Source organism: Musca autumnalis, unplaced genomic scaffold (genome assembly GCF_047663935.1).
Source record: "Musca autumnalis isolate F117 unplaced genomic scaffold, ASM4766393v1 scaffold_3, whole genome shotgun sequence".
NCBI classification, from domain to species: Eukaryota; Metazoa; Arthropoda; class Insecta; order Diptera; family Muscidae; genus Musca; species Musca autumnalis.
This window is the reverse complement of record NW_027411866.1, coordinates 66,224,475-66,246,236: the sequence shown is the minus strand read 5'-3', so window position 1 is coordinate 66,246,236 and position 21,762 is coordinate 66,224,475. Positions and strand designations below refer to the sequence as shown.

At 33.7% G+C, this 21,762-nt stretch overlaps 1 protein-coding gene across 3 annotated transcripts in view; it reads right to left on the bottom strand.

The window, feature by feature from the left end:
* Positions 1-21,762, bottom strand: part of Rbcn-3A (rabconnectin-3 alpha) — a 696,059-nt gene that overhangs the window by 220,825 nt on the left and 453,472 nt on the right. For all 3 annotated transcript variants that reach the window (XM_073979377.1, XM_073979376.1, XM_073979378.1), the window contains one exon: positions 10,267-11,077. In XM_073979377.1, the coding sequence (XP_073835478.1) occupies positions 10,267-11,077 (811 nt within the window). The remainder of the gene's footprint in view (positions 1-10,266; positions 11,078-21,762) is intronic.

The window sequence follows — 21,762 nt, the reverse complement described above, 5'->3', positions numbered from 1 at the left end:
CGCATACCCCGTCTGAACTCATACTTAAATCGGTCCTTCCACGTCAGAGTTGCACGACTCTATAATGTCCTACAATCCTTACTTAAGTCATTTTCGTATTCTGTTAAACGCTTCAAGGCTAAATATATGGAACTTTGTACATAAAACATTTTTTTATACATTTAAATACTTGCGATATTTGCTTCTATATTGTAACTTTTAATCAAAGTATACAATAGCGGTATTCACTCATGTTGGTAAAGTGGCATTGTAGATCTTGTACATCTTGTTAATATTGTAGATCTACAAGTGTTTACAATACCACAACAACAAAATACATGAAAGTTTAATTTACCACAGGGTTGTTAATTTACTCGACCTAAAAGTATTGGAAACATTCCATTGTACTTTTACAAGGGTGTAGAACAGCTGATTGAGGTGTCGTCACTTTGTTGTGAGTTTTATTTATGTCGGAGTTTTGTTTTTTTGGTAGAAAAATGGGAAAATAAAAAGGATAAAAGAATGGAGGCCAAGATAAAAACAATTTTTTATGATAAAGTGTAATAAAACTGAAACTAAAGGATAGACTTACGACGACGTTAAGATGCTTTGATTTGTTTACGATATTCACAAAAAAGACATTCACACTTCGTTGTAAAAAACCCTGGTACATATAGTACATTAACAAGAGTTGTAAATCTACAACAATGAGTGAATACCGCTAATGTTGTAATTTTCCTTTCCTAAAATATTCAAGCTTTTATAAGTTTTTACTAACTTATATTAAGATTTCTTCTGGAGAGGACGTAATTTTAGTAGTACAAATCCGTTTATTTCTGCGATGTAGCATTATTATTGAAGAATTCCTAATTGGGATTTTAGTTTAAGTTTTATTTTTAATTTATTAAGTTTAATTTTATATTTTTAATATTCAATTTTAACATCATTTACTGAATAATTGATATATGTTTGTATTCATTTTTTGTTTATATTTGTAGTTTAATATTCAATGTAGCTTGCTTGCAACCAAATAAAATGGGCACATCCGCCTGGTGGCAATGTTTTTGAAAAATAAATAAATAAATATTTCCCGCATATAAGCACTGTGGAAAATGCAAGCAAAGCAGTGCATATAAGCGGGGGATTCATATATCGAAATCCCGTTTATAAGCACAATTAGTGCTTATATACAAATCCCGCTTATAAGCACTATCGGTGCATATATAAAAATTCCCCATATACAAATTCTCATTAAAATTGCAATTTATTCGTTCTTAATCAACCAAAAAATAAAACCATTTCATTCATAAGAAAGCATCCCACTTCTTTGTTTAGTACTAGGATCGGATATCAATAGAAGTTACGTATATTTAAAGAGAGAAGAATCTTAATTATTTTTATTCTTAAACAAGTAAAAAAGGTTAAATTCGGCCGGACCGAACCATGAAATATTCTGAAATAATATAGAATAATTAGTTTTCTTGCTGCTACGAAAGTACAAATATCCACAATTTCAGGCAGAGAAGACTTTTGACCACTGAGAACTCCAAATACCTAATTGAAATCGGGCAACGTTATTTGGGGCTATACCTAAACATATGCTTATGTCCACAATTTTGGATAGATAAGTTTTTTGACCACTAGGAACCATAAGTGCCAAATTATGGCTAATTCGGTCTGAAAATGTAGATGAAAACCTCAAAATACCTGAATCGAACGGTACCGTTAGATGGGACTATACCAAAACTCGAACTGCAAACAAAAGATTCATCTTTCCGATTTTGTGGATGCTATAGTTATTACCACAGACGGAGATCGAATCCGAATTTTACCCTGATAAAGAATATTTGTACTTTATAGTGTTGCAAATGATTATTTCAATGAGTTACAAACGGAAAAACAAAGTTAATATACCCTTCATACTATGGTGGTGGGTATAAAAAGTCCGTTATTTTTGCTTGTGCTTTGTTCAAAATAGAATTGCTCTATGTTTTCTATTTCATGAAGCAATTTATTGGCAGAAAATATTGGAAATTTCATTTTGTGCTCAATCGTTCTCATCTAATTCATTATTCTACGACATAACTTATCTGACTTCCTTGGATCTCCGTAACATTGTAGGTTGTTACTGCTTGTCAAAAATCACATTGTATGTAAATACAAAAAACATTCCTTTTTTAATGTCAACAATATTCTTTGATTTTCTAAATTAAGGTGTGAACAAAATGAAATACGCCGCTTTTCTCACGCTCAGTTTCATGTAAAAGACTAAAGGCCAAGTACCATCAATTCAAATGAATTAGGCAGCATTTGAATTAGGTAGTACTTGGCCTTTAATCTTTTACATGAAACTGAGCATGAAAAAAGCGGCGTATTTCATTCTGTTCACACCTTTAGTCAATAATTTTTTGCTTTTTTGCCACCGCCGTAGCCAGCCAGTAGATGGAGTAAAATGCTTATTAATTTTTATTGCAATTAGTTCAGGTTTCTCTAAAAGCATATTGCCTGATAGACCAGCTCCACAAGAACGCATTTCGAAGACTGGCGGCTCATTTTGCGTTTTATATTGAGATTTATTGACTAGTCTTTCTCCACATAACTGTCCTTACCACGTATATGCTTGCCATATTTAAAGTCGATAAAAAATTGTATTATCATCCAAATTATTTTGAGCTGGTGCATATAAACAAACAACATGAAAGAATGATGACAAAATTTCAAGTGCTTATAAGAGGGGAATGCATATAAGCGGGATGCATATATCGAAATAATGTCAATGTATTTTGAACAAAAAATAACATCTGCACAAATTTTTGTGCTATTAAGCGGGGAATGCTTATATCCGGGGTGCATATAAGAGGGAAATACTGTAAATAAAATAAAATAGCGATCTATTCTGATGTGAAACCGACCTCCATACCAAATTTCGTGACGATCGGTCTATAACTGCTGCATGGAGTTTGATTACAATTTATAATGGACAGACGGACACACGGACGGACGGACACACATCTCAAAATCGCTTTATCTCGCCGAGATATGAAGATTGGTATACCATATTGGGGGTCTCCGACGAATATTTCGCGGTGTTACATGCATTTTTTCCAAAACAATCTTATAATACCCTTTCCACATAGTGGTGTAGGGTATAAAAATTGTCGTTGTCATAAATTGTTCGTGGTACCAAAAACATAACCTTTCGACAACGACTACGCCAAACAATTATTTTGATTGTAAAAACTGTAGGGTTGGTTTTTCTTTCGGATAAAAATTAATTTTAATTTTAATTTTTGTTACCAAAAGAATTCTTTAAAAAAAATAAGCTACAGTGTTTTACTTATAAATGCACTAAAAGCTAGAAAATAATTTTAATTTAGCATCAAGTAGTATATTCATCTTCATTATGGGATCTTTCAAATAAAACGCTTGCCGTTTAATTTTGTCACCATTTTTAATTTAAATGCAAGCTTTTTATTTGAGAGATCCCATCATGATGAAGAATATACTACTTGATGCTAAGCGAAAATTTATTTTTTATCTTTTAGTGCATTTAAAAATAAAAAACAACTACTGTATGTACGTACTGTTAATTTACACTGTTTACTTTGCCATTGTTTTTGTTGTTGTACTCTTTCTCTCTCATTTATTTTGACTATACAGCAGTGATGCCAGATTTGCCGATTTATCGGCATTTTGCCGATTTTTAGTCCAAAAAAATAGAAATGCCGATTTGCCGATTTTTACCCCTAAAATGACGATTTTTAGTTAAGGCAACTTGTTCACATAAAATGTCCATTTCGTATGAAAATTGTGGTTGCTAGAACTAATTTGGTACAATAACAAAGACAACTATATAGTCAAGAGTAGTTTGATTAATAATAATTGTCTAAACTAGTTTACACTTAGACATTTCTAGTTAATTTGAACTGTTTTATCGACAATTAATATCTGAAATATGCTTCCCTTAATGAATATGAATTACTTAAGTAACTGAAATGTATTGAATTGAAACATCATTTTTGTACTAACGAATTTTCTTGCTGGGTATAAGCCCAATGTACAAGCTCTTCTTTTGTAATCATCCACACCGTAAGCACACAAGCTCTCTCATCAATAAATCATTATAAGTATTTGTAAAAACTATGTCTTATTCCCTAATCTAATTTCTCTTGCATAATCAAAATAAATAATTTCTCCTTTCTGAGAAATTATTTAACAACAATTAAAGGTTGTTGTGGATCGCCAGTGTCAACGATCTCTAACCTCTTCTTTAATTACAGTCCACACTCTCTTTCTCAAAAGCTATATTTAAAACAGGTTCCACTTACTCAGCAGCAAAAACCTGCCACCGCACTCACCCGCCTGTACAATAATAATAACATTTTTTTAACATTTTATAAAAACAGTTTGAATTTTCTTGATTACCATAACGTGTACTTCAGTATATACGTCAAGGAAATTGTTCAAAAAACGAAATTGTCGAAAAGTGGGTTAGTGGAAATAATTAAAAACTGCACCAACTTTTACATTGAACTTTGTGGTCAGATTTTTAAGCGGTTTAATATTGAAAATAAATTTAAGTGCCTAGCTTCAATAAATCAAACTTTTATAATAAATGGAACACAAGATTCATTTTTCGACATTATAAAGGAATACGAATGCTTTATAAACATAAACGAAAAGCAAGAATCACGCGAACTTTTGTTTAAATTTGTTTAAAGATAAAAACGTAGAGTTGCTAGAATTTTGGAAAACAATGTGTGAATTAATATGTGCAAATTCTGAATCATTATTTTCTATTTTGTCCAAATTTATTAAACATGTTTTAGTCTTGCCACATTCTTCAGCAAATGTGGAAAGTAAATTTAAATAAAAACAAGTGCTGAGATCGATTAGTTAGGGACTCGATGGAAGGAATTCTCTTTACTAAAGACTACTTAAAATTAAATAAGTCTAACTGTTATAATGTTGTCAATAAAACGATTTGTTACAAAACTTTAATTCAAATATTTATTACAGAAATTGAATTTAATTGTAAACCAACATTTCAAAATTCCAATACAACTAGTAAGAAAGTGTCAGTCGGCATTGCTGTCAAAGGTATTCCCTCAGCCTATGTGAATTGAAACTCTCTTCTACGGACAGATCGAATGTTTTTAAGGTCTTTTCAGAATTATGTGGCCATTTTTAGAACTTGCCGAAAAATGTGGATTAAAATTTAAATTCAAAAGTGTTGTGGAGGTGGTACTTAAAGGAATGGACCGACATAGTCCATTAGGGAAGTGGATTTTATTTTGAGAGTTATATCCTTTCGATAGATATCGAGCCCACTAGTCATTTCAGTGGGTCATCGTATAACTTTTGGAATCGGTTGATCAGTTCGAGAATTATTGTGCTTTACAGCCACTAAATTTGGTGCCGTAGGGGTTTTTACACCTCTCGGGCTATATTCTCAAGAAGTATGGACATGCCCCTGAAAAAGCTTTTACCGTCGTAATGGAGGCAGCGTATTCAAATTGTTTCAACCAAAATCGAAGTGATTCGAGAGCAAGGGCTGGATTCTTGTTCTATGAAAAATTTAAATGAAAAATATTTCCTTTATAATTTTTTTCATTTGACAGTTCTCCCCTTTGTAAAAGTTTTCATTTTACATTTTCATAGAAACGGAATTGGGCCTCAGGTCTTAAAGAAAACTTATACGAAATTTAGTGTGGGAGGTACCCGAAGGATTAGACAAATAGAGTCCATATTCGTACCTAATCTATATCTTGTAGACATATTAGGATGTGTAAAGTACTAAATAGACTAAATCAGTCACTCCTTTCAAGAGTTATCGCGCGTACAATTTTTCCGAACATTTTTGGACTTTTGTGTGGGAGGTTCCCGAAGGAGCGGACCGATATTGCCCATCTTCCAACTTAAACTAAGTTTGGACAAAATATTACGAAAGCCAAACCTTGGAAAAATCGGCTCATCCGTTCGAGAGTTATCGTGCGCACCAGTCAGCCAGACAGACAGACGGGCGGACATTGCTAAATCGACTCCAAATTGTCTGAAACACATTTCGTCCAAACATTGGGGTCTAAAACCATTATTTCGATGAAGTACATTTTGCCCGTATGGAAGTGTATATACCCTCGGTAGCATAAATGCTGAGGGTATAAAAACAATCACCTTATTAATAACCTCTTGAGACAATATTTGTATGTATACGTTTTGTTTAGCTTGCCTGAATTGAAAATATATTGATTTCATACAAACACTGAAAATAACACATGAAAATATTTTACCTTTTAGGAGAGAGCGGAGTTGAAGTAGCTCCCTTTTTCCCTTCTTACTCATAAGCCCAAAATATTTTCTTGAAAATTTTCATAGTCTGGCAGAAGACATACATACACGTACTTATAAATATATACTACATATGCATATGATAAAACCATTTATATTCATACATATTTTGAATTATTGCCTTGGTTTATGAATTGTTAATTGTTTTGTTGCACTTAAAATTTTATTTTTTAAATTATGCTTATTAAATATACCAATAATTTGGACTGAAATAAACGTTATTTAATTTGCCGATTTTTTGCCGACTTTGAAAATTTTTTGCAGATTTTGCCGATTTTGGCACCCGAAAAGTGCCGATTTTCGACCAAACTTATCTGGCATCCCTGCTATACAGCAGGAACTCGCTTCTTTGCAAACACAGTATGGAGGACGCCCACTGAGTTGTTTTTGCATTTGCTTCTCTCTCTCACTTACAGTGTAAGTGAATGAAAACCAACAATAAACATCATGTGGTAGTTGTTTTATTCACCCATACATACACACATACTAACCCATTGATGGAAATTCTTGGGCGACACTGCTATACAGTTATGCTTCTACATTGTGACGACATTCATTGTTCGTTTTGGAAAATTCTACATGAAAGATGCTAGAACCGTCTATGCATAAGTAGAAATTCAAACCGAGACTTAAAACCGTTAGTGTAATCAAAAAAGTGTACTGAATAGAATAAAGCTTTGTGCTTATTATTATTAGTTAAGCTGTATGCATTGTAGAAAATGAAGTCTTATGTGAACATTTGAATAACGTCAATAAAGCATAGTAGAATTGTTATCTAAACGAACCCTCGTTTTGAGTGGTACAAATCGCGACTACATTAAGTTAAACCTAATTCTGTAACAATTGGTGTCAGAGGTGGGATTACGAAGAGGTCCCCTCCTCAAGGAAGCCTTGAAGTGGGAACTGCGGAAGTTGAAGCTGTCACCTACAGAAAGTAAGGCATAGCTGCAAAAACGTCGTTTGGAAAAGTTAGAGCGCCCGGGTATGGACATCGATACATGTGAGTTCGAAAGTAGTGATGAATCCGGCTTAGAGTTAGCGGTGAATAGAGGTGATGTAAAAGCACTGCCGACAATAATGATAGAAGCAGACAAGTCTAAAATAATGATGGAAAATCATCAGAAATTGGAAGATGACCCTACGAATATAGAAGAAAGACCAAAAAGTTAGGAAGAGAATTATAAAAGTCTCAAAATGGTGGACTAAATAGCATAGAGGGAAAGTTATTTCCAAATTCGGCAATAAATTTGAGAAATTGTATAGAAAGATAATTATTTTACTCGAAAACACTCAAGGTACCGAAGTTGAGAATTGGTCAGATAAAGGAACGGAATGAGAAATTCCTGGCTAACTAATCGAAGTTTCTGCATCTAGATAAGGAGGAAGTAAAATAACGTGATCGGGACAGATGTCGAGAACAAAAAGTAAAAGATATAGAGGAAACTTACAAAGTTGTTTAATGTATTGGGAACAGAAAGAAAAACATAAAGCTGAAGAATCGGAGAAAGATGAAAGGGATGACGTTAAATACTACAAGGGAAGAGAACTACAACGGCGGATGTGCCAACATGTACGAGAGTCAGAACTTTTTTGCAAAGATCGAAACAAAAACAAGAAGAAATTAAAATAGCTGGGTGGACTAGATTCAGGGTCGTATGTTAACATTACGATAAAGGAGGTGGTACAGCTAGAGCAGTTGGCCACTTATGGAACGGACGAACGGAAGGCAACGTTACGAATGCCCAACATACGGAACGAGATCTGTGCCTATTCGGAACGAACAGGCTTAAGCAGGAGGCAATGTTACAAAATACGTCTTTCCTTTTTCACTTGCAAAAATCATCAATCATTAAGATCGACTCCAACGAGAAATTAAAGAAAAAATATTGAAATGATGTTCGCCCTAATAGGGAAACTTTTCAAATAAAATAAAAATCAGCTTGATCCAGACTGGGGTTTGAGCCTACGTGCGTGAAAACTCATAACTTTCAAAGGCAGCGGTATGTTGGTTTATCTTCCTTCATATTGGTTGAATTGGTATTACTGGCAAAATTTCCAAGTATTTTCATATTCAATTTAACACGTTGTTTTGTTATAGACGAAGTTACCGTATTCCATACACTGCTATCGTCATTTTGCTCTTCTGATGAAACATTGTTAAAAGGAACTGGTTGGTTTTAACAAGTGGCTTTTCTTAACAATTTTTTCATTCCACCTCCAAAAATTGTTGACCAAGTCTCCACATTAAATTTATGAACAATTAGTCGATACAGTATGCGACTATCACAGGTAACCAAGGCGTAAGTAGCAAGCGATACGTATGTTGCTATGAAACTCTCTAGTAATAAAACATTCAATTTAGGAATATCTTCATGATGTTCGCCCTAATAGGCAAACTTTTCAAATAAAATAAAAATCAGCTTGATTCAGACTGGGGTTTGAGCCTACGTGCGTGAAAACTCATAACTTTCAAAGGCAGCGCTAAGCGTTCGTTATGGATGCCATACAGCCAAATAACCACCACGGTAAAAACAGAATTGCATTTGAAAGAGAAAAACTTCGATGGTAAAGAAGCCACTTCACAGGCGATATGACTGATGAGTCGCTAAACCAACGGCTTTCTCGACTCCAACGAGAAATTAATAAAAAAACTGATAGATTTATGTTAATTTAGTTAAATTTTTTTTAATTCAGGAGTTTGAATTTATACGTAAATTTTTATTAAGCATTTAATTCATTTGTATTAGTTTTCTACATTGTAACACCTTCTATTCCCTCGTATTAATTAAATCTACGCCATTAGTTGTTTACATTCATTCGAATAAGACCGTGTGGAATTTATTTGATGCATAATTGGGAGAATATAATACACCAATCCGTAGTTGCTGGAGATTTTGTATATTACTAAACCGGCTCATCACAGAATATTTGTTCCATAAGCAGAACTAGAAAATTATCTCCAATTATCTCTGTTTGTTGCTTCGCGGGCTCATCATCGCACATTCTTAGGATATAGCCTAGCCAACGCAATCGTTGCATCTCGATACGTTTATCTATACTGATGTTGTTGTATATCTGATACAGCTCTTGGTTCATACGACGTCGATATTCACCGTATATTAAAGAATGAATTTGTATTTTAAAGAATAAAAAAAGGCGTCATACGATTTTTTTTTAATAATTTATAGAAATTTCTAAACAAGTAGTGCTATTCTCTAACTCATTTTTTGCGTTACCGACAAAAATCGGTAAAATTAAAATGCTTATAATTTCGGTAATTAACGATCAAAAAAGTAGTCGTTCAGCTCTGTCAGTAGCAAGAGTGCTCTCAACATTTAAATACAATTTTCGTTCATACCTTTGCGTTTTAATTTTACCTATTTGTGTCGGTAACTCATAAATGTGTTAGAGAATCTAAAAAATCTAAAAACTAAGCTATTAATCCCAATGCTTTAAATGTTTTAAACATTAAAATAATAAACAGGTAAAATATCCTTGGAACACATTATATGCTCTCAAGGGACTTTCTCACTAATCAGAAGGCTAATGAACTAATTCCTTTAGAGGAAAGGAACATCCAACATCGATTTTAAGAGAACTAGGCTACCCAACACTAGGTTTAAAATATTGTTGTTTATCACAGTCAGCCATCAATGGTTTAACGGTAAAAAATCATTCGATAGATTCAGATAGTTAATTCCATATTGACTGTATAACAGAGTCAATAGTAGCCAGAAAGACGAGATGTGGACCGAAAACTTTTATAAACTTTTTCACCAATTGCTATTGTTAAGAACGAAGAGATAGGAACAAAATATTTATGTCTGCCTTATCGAGGTACGAAAAATATGAGATTTACATTGGTATGCGTGAAAGGTAAGTAAAGTAAAGGTAAATATCATAAAATAGAATAACGAAATAAAAATATAATTTACTTACCGTTAACTTTAGGTTTTGCCAAAAAGTACGATAACATAGACATTTCAGGAGGAACAAACTGTTCGCGGTATGTTGGTTTATCTTCCTTCATATTGGTTGAATTGGTATTACTGGCAAAATTTCCAAGTATTTTCATATTCAATTTAACACGTTGTTTTGTTATAGACGAAGTTACCGTATTCCATACACTGCTATCGTCATTTTGCTCTTCTGATGAAACATTGTTAAAAGGAACTGGTTGGTTTTCACAAGTGGCTTTTCTTAACAATTTTTTCATTCCACCTCCAAAAATTGTTGACCAAGTCTCCACATTAAATTTATGAACAATTAGTCGATACAGTATGCGACTATCACAGGTAACCAAGGCGTAAGTAGCAAGCGATACGTATGTTGCTATGAAACTCTCTAGTAATAAAACATTCAATTTAGGAATATCTTCATCTTTTTCTCTCGCCAACAATGCTCTCAAATTAGCTACGCCAGGCCATCGGGAAGGTGTTGTACAAACTGTGGTTGCCTCATCCGTCGAGTTCAAACGCTTCCTATTGTATATGTTTGTATTTCCAATTAAATGAGAACACTCATACGATGAATTAAGTTTGGCTATGTTTTCTATGCCTGGACTTTGGTATCCATTTTGTGTTGTATTATTCACCACGAAACTTTCAGAATCGCATAAAGATTGGTAAATACAGGACGATAATGCTACGGCAAGGTCTCTTATAATAAAAATTTCGCAGAAAGCGTTAGTATCCATTCCAACAAAAGGTGAAAAGTTGATAACACTATGAAGCATATCTATAGTTTGGGACTAAAAGATAAATATTGAAGTTAATTGGTTAATAAATAATATTTCCTTTGAGAACTAAACGTTTTTACATTCTAAAGCAAAGTTCAAAAATTTTCGAACACATCAACGATTTAAACTATAAATGAAAAAATATTAGGTCAGTCATCTGCGACCAAAAATTTAAATCTTACACAAAGGTAATGGCGAACAGTGATTTAGAATTTGATTTTAGTATTTTATCATCAACGATTACTTAACTTATCCATGTGGAATTTAGTTATACCGATCGATCTTCCAAATCTGAGTCGAGTTAACTCTATCTGTCCGCCCGTCTGTTGTCCATCTAAACCTTGTAATCACTCAAGAGGTCGCAATTTTAGTGATATTGATTTAAAATTTTTCATACAGTTAGGCATCTCACTAAGAATTGGTTAAGAATGAAAATTTTTTAAGCGTCAAAATTGACTAGAATAAAATTGAATAAAATTTGTACAAGATTGTCCTTTTTTTTTTTTTTTTTTTTTTTTTTTATTTTTTTTTATTTATTACTTAAGTCTATAGATACAAAATCCTTACAGACTAGACTACTAACTAATTATATACAAAAACTGAATTAATTTCAACCGTTGATGTAGAAACTATGTGTTAAGGTATATGATTAATTTTCTTTTTAATGACTCACGATTTTCAGACAAATCTATAAGATTATATAATTTGTTAAATTCAAGAAGGAGACGGCGGAGTGGATCGTTGTTTGCATAATCGGATGTAAAATAATTAATATGAAGAAGTGAGTAATTACGTGTGGGTCTACTAGGGACATAAAAACGGATTCTGTTTAATAGAAAATCTGAAATTATTTTTCCATGAATTACGTTTAAAATAAAAGTTACATTTAGCATTGTCCGACGACTTTTTAATGTGGGCAACTTTATTAGGTTTAATCTATGTTCATATGAGGGTAAAGTTTGTGAATTCCAACCACGACCTCTCAGGCAAAACAAAAGAAACTGCTTTTGGACAGATTCAATGACCTTAGCATGAATAGGATATGCAGGGTTCCAAATAATAGATCCATACTCCAGATTGGAGCGAACAAAGGATATATACAATTGCTTTGTGACTAAGGGATCTAAGAATTCCTTACTCCAACGCTTAACAAATCCCAGGTTTTTATATGCTTTAGATGTGATCAAAGAGATGTGATCCTTGAAGTTCAACCTGTGGTCTAAAAGAATACCAAGGTCCTGAATGGAATCTATTTGTTCAACTTTAGAGAAATTCAAAAAATAGTTACTTTGTATCTTTCTAAGACGGAAAAATGACATATGTTTGCATTTTAGGGTGTTCAGTTCCAGTAAATTAATGTCACACCAGTTATAAAAATTGTCTAAATCAGATTGAAGTACTAACTGGCCTAATTCATGATTAAAAGAGTGGAAAATTTTAACGTCATCCGCGTACATTAACACTTTACAGTTTCTCACTACATTTGGCAAGTCATTGATAAACAATGTAAATAAGACTGGGCCAAGGTGGCTGCCTTGGGGAACTCCAGATTTCACATAAATTTTGTTAGAAATGGCACTACCCAATTTCACAGCTTGAATTCTGTTTGATAAGTATGATCCTATCCAATTTAACGACGATGTGGAGAAGCCCATAAGATATAGCTTCAACAATAGTAGTTTATGATTCACCTTATCGAACGCTTTACTAAAATCAGTGTAAATACAGTCCGTCTGAAACCGATTTCTGAATCCATCATTTACAATCGTTGTTAATTCTAAAAGATTTGTGATAGTGGATCTATTTTTCCGGAAGCCATGTTGGAAATTGGATAAAATCGATGAAACTCGAAATGATAAAACGTCGGTTATCATTTTTTCAAATAGTTTTGGAATTGCATTTAACTTAGCTATTCCTCTGTAATTGGATGCATCCGTTCTACTCCCCGACTTAAATAACGGAATAATGAAAGACTGTTTCCAAATTGAAGGAAAGTAACCAGTATTTATAGATTTATTGAACATGATAGAAAGAGGCAGAGCAAGATTTTCTGCACAATTTTTTAAAATACATGAAGGTATTCCGTCAGGGCCAGGAGTAGTTGAGTATTTTAAGTTTTTTAAATTACTTAAAACTGCAGACACGTCAACTGTTGGTAATTGTATAGGGGGATATTCAGGAATACAGTAGGGATAATGAAAGGAGTCAACGTGTGACTTATCACTATATGTCGTTTGGAAGAAAGATGCAAATATATTAGACATTCCTTCATCATCAGTTGCAACCATTGATTTGAATTTAAGTGTTTTGGGGATAACGTTAGAACGACGCTTACTATTTATAAATCCATAAAATGATTTAGGATTGTGTATTAAATCGTTTTTTATTTTTGTTATATATTTTCCATAGAGTTGTTTGTTTAGTAAAGTATATTTCGATCTCATAACCGAATAGTTAGTGAAATCGATAGGATTGCCAGTTTTTTTAAACATTTTGTATAGTTTATTTTTCTTATTTTTTACTTTCGATAATGTAGGAGAGTTCCATGGTGGGCCAGATTTACCAATGATTGATGTTTTCGGAACAGATTTAGACATCAAATTATTTAAAGTTTTGTAAAATATGTTGATCATCTCATCAAGGGAGGATACCGATTGAAAAAATGACCAATCTGTGGCATTTAACAAAGAATTTAATTGGGGATAATTAGTTCTGGTAAAACTATATTTAGGTAAATCTAAACATTTTTTGGCAGATTTGTTTACAAAAAGAGCTGAGGTGACTTCTATTATTAAAGTAGGATGGTATTTATCCTCAGGTGTGACTAGAGGATCACATCTATGTAGTAGCATATCACGCGGATGACTGGCAAACACCAAGTCAAGGACTTTATCTAAACAGTTATAAACATTATTAATTTGCGAGAGACCAAAGCTAAACAAAGGACTAAGGAATTGGTTGGTACGTTCATTAATTTGAATAGGTAAAATATCAATATTGTCACTAGTCTGAGACCATATAATATTGGGTAAATTGAAATCGCCAAGTGATATTAAAATGTCGTTTTAAAGAAGAGGATACCACTTTTACACCGAAACCATTGATTCATCTAAGTATATCTTGAATATTTTTTCTCCTGCTGCTCCTCTTGGGAGTATGGGACTTCCACAAAGCGTCGCCATCTTGCTCGATGAGTTGCAGTAGTTTTTGCATCTTATTTTGTCTTTGTTCTTGGGTTATTGGCCGTCGTCTGTTGTTTCTTGGTCGAACTATATTTCGTAATTTCGCCCCATTTGGGTTCTGCTATAAACATTTTTTCTTAAGGTGGCAACACCATCCATCTCCATTTCCTAAATTGAATCTGCTTTTGTGTGGGTTCCTTGTTCGTTAGGTTCCACAGCTCTATATCATAATATCTTGCATATGATCATGTGACATTTATTTATGAGTGCCAGGTTTCACTACCGCACAGCAAATTTTATACATGCTTCAAATATTTTAAGCTTGGGTTTCCTGGATATAGGTGAGCTTCTCCATACACCTTGCTGTCGTCTGAGTGCTGCTCTCGATTTGTTTAGCATATTGACTAGGTTCGTTTCTGCATCACCACTCGTTGTTACATTGCTTCCTAGATAGCAGAGTAATCGACATATTAAATTACTTGGCCTTGAACATGTTTTCTGTATTGGTATTGACCTTAGTGTTCTTCTTGTTAATCTCAAGTCCAACATTGGGAGTCAGTCTCTCCAGGTCTTCTAATTTTGGCTGTATTTTGGATATCTTGCGATAGAGAAGACAGATATCGTCCGCATAATCCAAGTCTTCGAGTTGTCGTAACAGACTGTATGTAAATGTGGAAGTGGTAGAATAAATACAACGAATCGTTTTGAATGTTAAGAATGAAGTAAAGTACATTTTATTCAATATGTATCTATTGTCATGACAAATCAGTTTGTATGTCTAAGACAACTATATCAATTTAACATTTTGATATACAATGTGTAAATATTAGGAGTTCATTTCAACACTTCCCCTGAACATGTAATATCAGATCTACTTATAGTAACATGATTTTAAATACATATTAAATTTGTTATTGCAAGCCAAACACTTTCGTAAAAACAATAAATTTGTTTAAAGTGACGACCTTGGTAAACATGTCAGCAGCCATTTCGTTTGTAGATATATATTGCAAGTTAAAAGTACTATAATGCAAACGTTCTTATATGAATTTGACTCCTACATCGATGTGCTTCGTTCTAGACGAATAGGCGTTATTATAAGCAACGTGAATTGCACTCTTATTATCACAGTGCAAAACTATAGTTTTTGAAGGTTTAACACTGGGTTCTTTCTCCAAACGTTTTAGTCAAATAGCATCTTAGGCATAAATTCCGCCTCCGCTGAAGACAATGGTACAGTTTTCTACCTTTTAGTAGCCCATGACACAGCGCTTGACTGGATAGTAAATACATATCCAGTAGTTGAACGTCTTTCATCGCCGTCACTAACCCAATCAGCGCCATAATATATAGTTATCTCTTCTCCACCTTTTGTATAAACTATGAATTTATTCATGGTTTCTTTTAAGTAACACATGCTTCCCAATGACCTTTCCAGGATTTTCGCAATATATGCTCAGCACGTTGACGATGTAGCAAATATCAGGTCGAGTTACGTTAGCAGCGAACAATAAACACCCAATTGCTTTCATATAAGGGACTTTAGACATGTATATTTCATCCTCCTTTGTTTTAGGACAGAATTCCTTTGAAAGTTTTGTATAATAGTCAACTGGAGTTTTTATTGGCCAGCCGACCATCTGAAAACGCTTAAGAACATTTTGAATGTACTGGGTCTGGTCAATTTTGATATAGTTTTCCTTTTGAGAAATCTGAATTCTAAAATCTGAATTCAAAAGGATGAATTCTGTAGTAAATGCATTGATCAGTGTCGGATCTTCAACAAAACTTTGTTAATTGTATCATTCCATAAAAGACTTGGTTGTTTTAATACATATGTGGACTTTTGAAGTTTGCAAACTCTACCAGTTTAATCATTCATACCTTCGGGTTGTTCCACATAGATTTCTTCCTTTAGATTGCTGTTTAAGAATGCAGTAACTGCATCCATTTGATGGATTTTCAAGTTGTACTTTGCAGCTAAAGCAATTCAAAATCTGATTAGACTCATACCTGACTACAGGAGCAAAAGTTGCATTATAGTCAATCTCCTTTTCTTGATTATAACATTTTGCGACAAGTCTCGCCCCAAAATCTCATAGTTATCACAAACTTTTGTTCTAAAACACTTTGCAGGAATTGTTTTTTAATTTGATGATAACTCGGTTGAAATCCAGGTTCCATTTGCAATTAACGAATCGTATTCTTTTTTCATAGCTAGTTTCCACTCCTCTGCATATGGCAATGAAACAGCTTCGGCTATATTAGTCGGATCATCAGACATCAATTCCATCGCACTAAATACAAAGGAACGTTTAGGACTGTTAGATAATCTCTCAGAACGTCGTACATTAAGATTTTCATTTAGATTTTCCAAAGATTCTTCATTATGAACATTATCAGGCATAATAACATCCATAAATTCATCGTCACTGCTTGTTTAGTTATCGTCATTAGATTCCAAATCATCATCTGATTTCAATCATTTGGCACTTCAACTACAGTACTTCCCCGGAATTGACTCCTTCAGAATTCATCTCTTGCACTATTCGGGAAAATATAGATTTTTATGTTAATCAGGAGTTTTACCATTAAATTCAGATTCGAAGAAAACAACATCTCTGCTAGTGTTAATTTCATTTTCTGCAGGATTAAATAGACGATACGCTATAGACTCTGAGCTATATCCTACTTAGAGGCATTCTCTGGACATTGTCATTAATTTTGACCGCTTCAGTTTTGGTACATGAACCATAGCTTTACAACCAAATACTCTCAGGTGTTTTAAATTTGGTTTTTTGTTTGGCCAAATTTCCTCTGGAGCACGTGAGTTACCTCTGCATGGAACACTGTTTATAAGATACGCAGAGGTCATGGCTGCTTCTGCCCAAAATTGTTCCCTTAATTTGCTTTCGAATAACATACACCGCATCCTTTTTTTATTTTTATTTTGCTAGAAAATTCATTTTCCACAGCATTCTTTAATTCAACAAATCTCTCGAAATCTTCTGATTTTCGTTTAATTGGGTAAACCAAAATTTTTCTGGAAAAATCATCAACAGAAGTCAATAAATAACAGTTTCCAGAAAATTATTTTTGCATAAATGGACCAAGTAAATCGGAATGGACTACTTCAAGTAAGCCTGTAGCTCTTTCACCAACGTTTGTTTGTAACACATTGATCTGCAGTTACTTCGCAATTTATACCATAATAAATGACTTCACATTTCGGAGATTTTCACTGCAAGTATGGCCTAGCCGACGAAGCCACAAATTTTAAGTTTCCTTCACAATGAGAGATTTTTCTTTCTTGGTAACCACATCGCAGTTCAGACGGTATAAGCCATTATCCATTACAGCCTCCCCAATTATATCATCATCCTTGTTGAAAATCTGACAAACATTTTTCTCGAATATAACCTACTTGCCATTCTGGGTTTACTGAGCAACCGAAAGTAAATTCGCACAGAGATCTGGAACATACTCCACATTTTTAACAACTGCATTGCACGAACCTTTTCCCATATTCAGGAACATCTGTACATCTCCCGAATACGATACTTTCAATTTGTTATTATTAGCGATCACAATTTCTTTGTTACAGACTTAAGTTTCATTAAACAACAGATCGCTATTATTAGTCATATGAGACGTCACACCTGAATCGATATACCATTCATTCACTTTTTCTGTTTCAGATATCAGAGCTGCATACAAAACTTCACTATTGTTCTTTGTTGGTTTCTTATACCAAGTTTACACTTGCGCTCCAAAATCCACTGGATTTCACGAAATCCTGAAATACACCCCGGTGTTTACACTTATTTTTTGTTAATTTCAAACATATTAAAATAATCAAGGTAGATGCATATGCGCAGCTGATCGAACATGAACTTCCAAACAATTTCTTGTAAATTGAATTAGACATCAAAAATATACGACAATATAGAACTTTACTGCTTTATTTCGAAAATTATCGTAAAATTATCTATATATCGTATTAATTTTGTATAGTACTAACAAATGAAAAAATAATTTTATCGTTGAGACATCTTAATAATAAATTTTAATAAATAAAATTTGTGTTCAGAACTTGCAATATATTACTACTCGCAGCAGTTTTCCCGTTTAGTGCTCAAAATGCGTTCCCGTACTCCGAAATCTAGCAAGACTTGCACTTCTCTTTAAACAAAAATAGGGCCGAATAACACCCTCTTCTCCTGTTTTCTGCCATACAATTTTGGCCTAGTAGACACTTGCATTTAATACGATAACTGATAGGTTAATTTTTATATTTCTGCTGGAGTTTTTGCAATTTCCACCATTTTTCGGTTCTCGTAATTTTTAAGAAATTTGTATTGGGAAGCAATTTTTGACAATTCGCACTTTTTTCTAACATTACCATTAAAAAAGTAAGGAAACACAATGAAAAATAGCATTGTAAAAAAATAATTTAATATTTTTCCTCATTGTTTACAAATGTTTATACTAAAATTTTTTGTTGCAGCAATTGACCATCTACCTTGTTTATTCTGACACGTGAAAAGTGTTGCAACTTTTGGTACTTTTTTAGGCAAAAACAGGGTTGTATATTATGTGTACTGTGATTTCGATGTTGATTTCGCTGAAATCACGAAATGAGATGATTTCATTTTTGTATGCAAAATCACGATAAATTTTGCTTGATTCCGCGCGAAATCACGAAACGCCTTCGAAATCACGAAATGACGCCGAATGTAAACCAAACATTAGGATTGTTCTTCTTTTCCTTTGGACAATTTTTACTAAAATGACCGATTTCATTACACGTTTGACATTTTAATTTCCAGTTTTCGATTTTCTTTTTTGACACCAAGGCACTTTCTTTCTTACTCTAAAGCCACATGTTGAAACTTTCGTACGAAATGTTCACAGACTTTGGGAGAGAGCGGAGGTGAAGGAGCTCCTTCAAGTCCGCTCTCTCCCAAAAGCTTGAAAGTTTCGTATGAAAGTTTCAACGATACCATTGTCAAATTTTGCGTCTTGCAACAATAAATTTTCACGGAGTCAACAGTCAATTTGCTTTTTGGATTTTCAAGTGCATCACCAATGATTGAAATTATTATGGCAATCCTGCCATTTGAGAAGCCGTTACCTCGTCGTTAATCACCAAACCTACATTATTGACCTTGATTCCATTGAAATGAAATCACCAAGCTTAAGATGCACACACTGTTCCAAAAGTTCACTTTTCTTGCCAACCCAGTATCCACATATGCACTTACTATCGAATCCCAAGCCTCCTTTGTCGTTTTAGCGTTTGAAATATGAGCGAAATTGCTGGGTTCAATCATTAGCGTTATCTCCGCCAAAGCTAGTGCATTATTTTCACGATCTTGGTCTCTTTTCATCCCTTTTCCACAACATTCCAGCATTTCTTAATCACCAAACAAGACTTCGTATGTCGTCCCCAAACATCGAAATTTTCATGCCAACGTGGGAAAATTTAAAACTGAAGCCATTGCGTTTAAAAATGCTCGATTTATAAAATGAATTCCGAGTAACAATTCTAACCAGCGTACGTAAAAATTCTTTATGAAACATTTCGTTTCGTATTTTCCATAAGAACAATACAAAACGAAACATAACCCACGTTGACCGAACTCGCTGTTTTGTTTTGTTTTTATTCGTGAGTGCGAACAAAACGAATAGCGAAAAGTTTTCAATTCCACAACAACAGATAGAAAACGAAAAAGTTCAAAAGAAATGAATAATGCAATCAATGATTCGTTTGGTGGTTGAAAACATCAAACGTAGTATTATCCCAGTTGTTAATAAATAGCAATAGTCTACTTTGAAATAGTTATGTAACTAGCTACTCATTGATCCTAGTTACTTGACACCCAAAAATTGCACACAAAATAGCCTATGGCCGGATTTTGTCACTGGAAATGGGCTTCCCTGCCTATCATGTCAATTCACTAGTTACAGGTAATGCGGCATATAATATATTGACTATTTTATAGACTACACATGGATAGTTTAATTGGCAATGTTTCTCTCTTGTAATCTTTTTAAACATTATTTGTTTTTTTTTAACAAAATAGAAAAAAAATTCTGTCGTTTTGTTTATTCATAATTAAAAAACGTATTTTGATGCGTTTGTTGTGCAAAAAATTTAAGATGCAAAACAAGAACCACACAACGCATTTAAACTTCAATACATTTTCTTTCAGGAGCTTTTGAATGATGTGAAGGACACACGAGAAAAACATTCCAAGGACCAAATACACATAAATCGCTGCATCAAGTAGTCACACACAAGATCCAGTATCAAGAATAAAGATAAAATTATCATATTAATATGTATACAAGATTGTATTGTCCTTTGTAAAAATTTTGCACTCCATGTAATAAAATAAAGTGTATCTAATGCATGTATGCATTTACGCATTTATCTGACTTCAACTTACTAGCAACACGGTGCTCTTGAAGCAACTTTAAATGGAAGGTGCTTACACCAATTTGAACTTCTATATCTCAATGACGGGAAAGCCTACGACATTGTCATAAATCTTGTAGAAAATATTCATAGCTACAACATTTTCTTTTGTCCCATTTCGATAGGATTTGCGGTCTCCAAGCAAAATCGTGAAAACCGATTTATTTAGAAAGCGCTCCGGCGTTTTTTGTTTTTTGATTTTTCTCATCTATGAACATTGTAGTTTCAGAATCCGGAAAAACTTCCCAGGTGTAAGCACCTTCCATTTAAAGTTGCTTCAAGAGCACCGTGGCAATTTTGACTATCATTTCTGACTACCGAATTGACTGGTTACTGGTAATGCACTGAGGAGACAATTGCCTTTCACTTGACTATCGAATTGGGTGGTTACTGGTAATGCAGTGTGGGGACATTATTGCCTTTCACATGACTATAGAATTGAATGGTTACTGGTAATGCAGTGAGGGGACAATAGACCCCTTCCTATGACATCCCCATGTTCAATTCACCAGTCTATAGCAACTAGTTGTGTTTGCCAGTAGCCAGCAAAATTGCAAGTTATTCCCTAGTTACCCGAACAACTGGGATGTTCCAAGTATGTTGATATTAGCTAATAGGATTGTTAAGCAATCAAATATGTGTGTGTGTGGCATTGATCATTTCGCACAGCAAATGTTTGCCAAAAATTCTTTTTCTTTCGGTCTTGAATGAAACAACTCGGCAAAGCATAGCCGAAGTACATTTCAGTAATATTACGGTTTTCGTATTTTTGCATTAAAAAGTTTGTGGTTTTGTTTTGAGAGCGAAACGATTCAGAGAAACTGAAAAGTTTGTGACTTTGTATGATTGGTACGGGAACGTTTTGTTTTTATGTGCTCATTGATTCTGCCAAAGAATGAAGTAAAGTACATTTTATTCAATATGTATCTATTGTCATGACAATTCAGTTTGTACATATGTCTAAGCCTACTATATCAATTTAACATTTTCATATAACAAGTACGAGGGCGTTTCGGAAACTTCTTAGCATATCA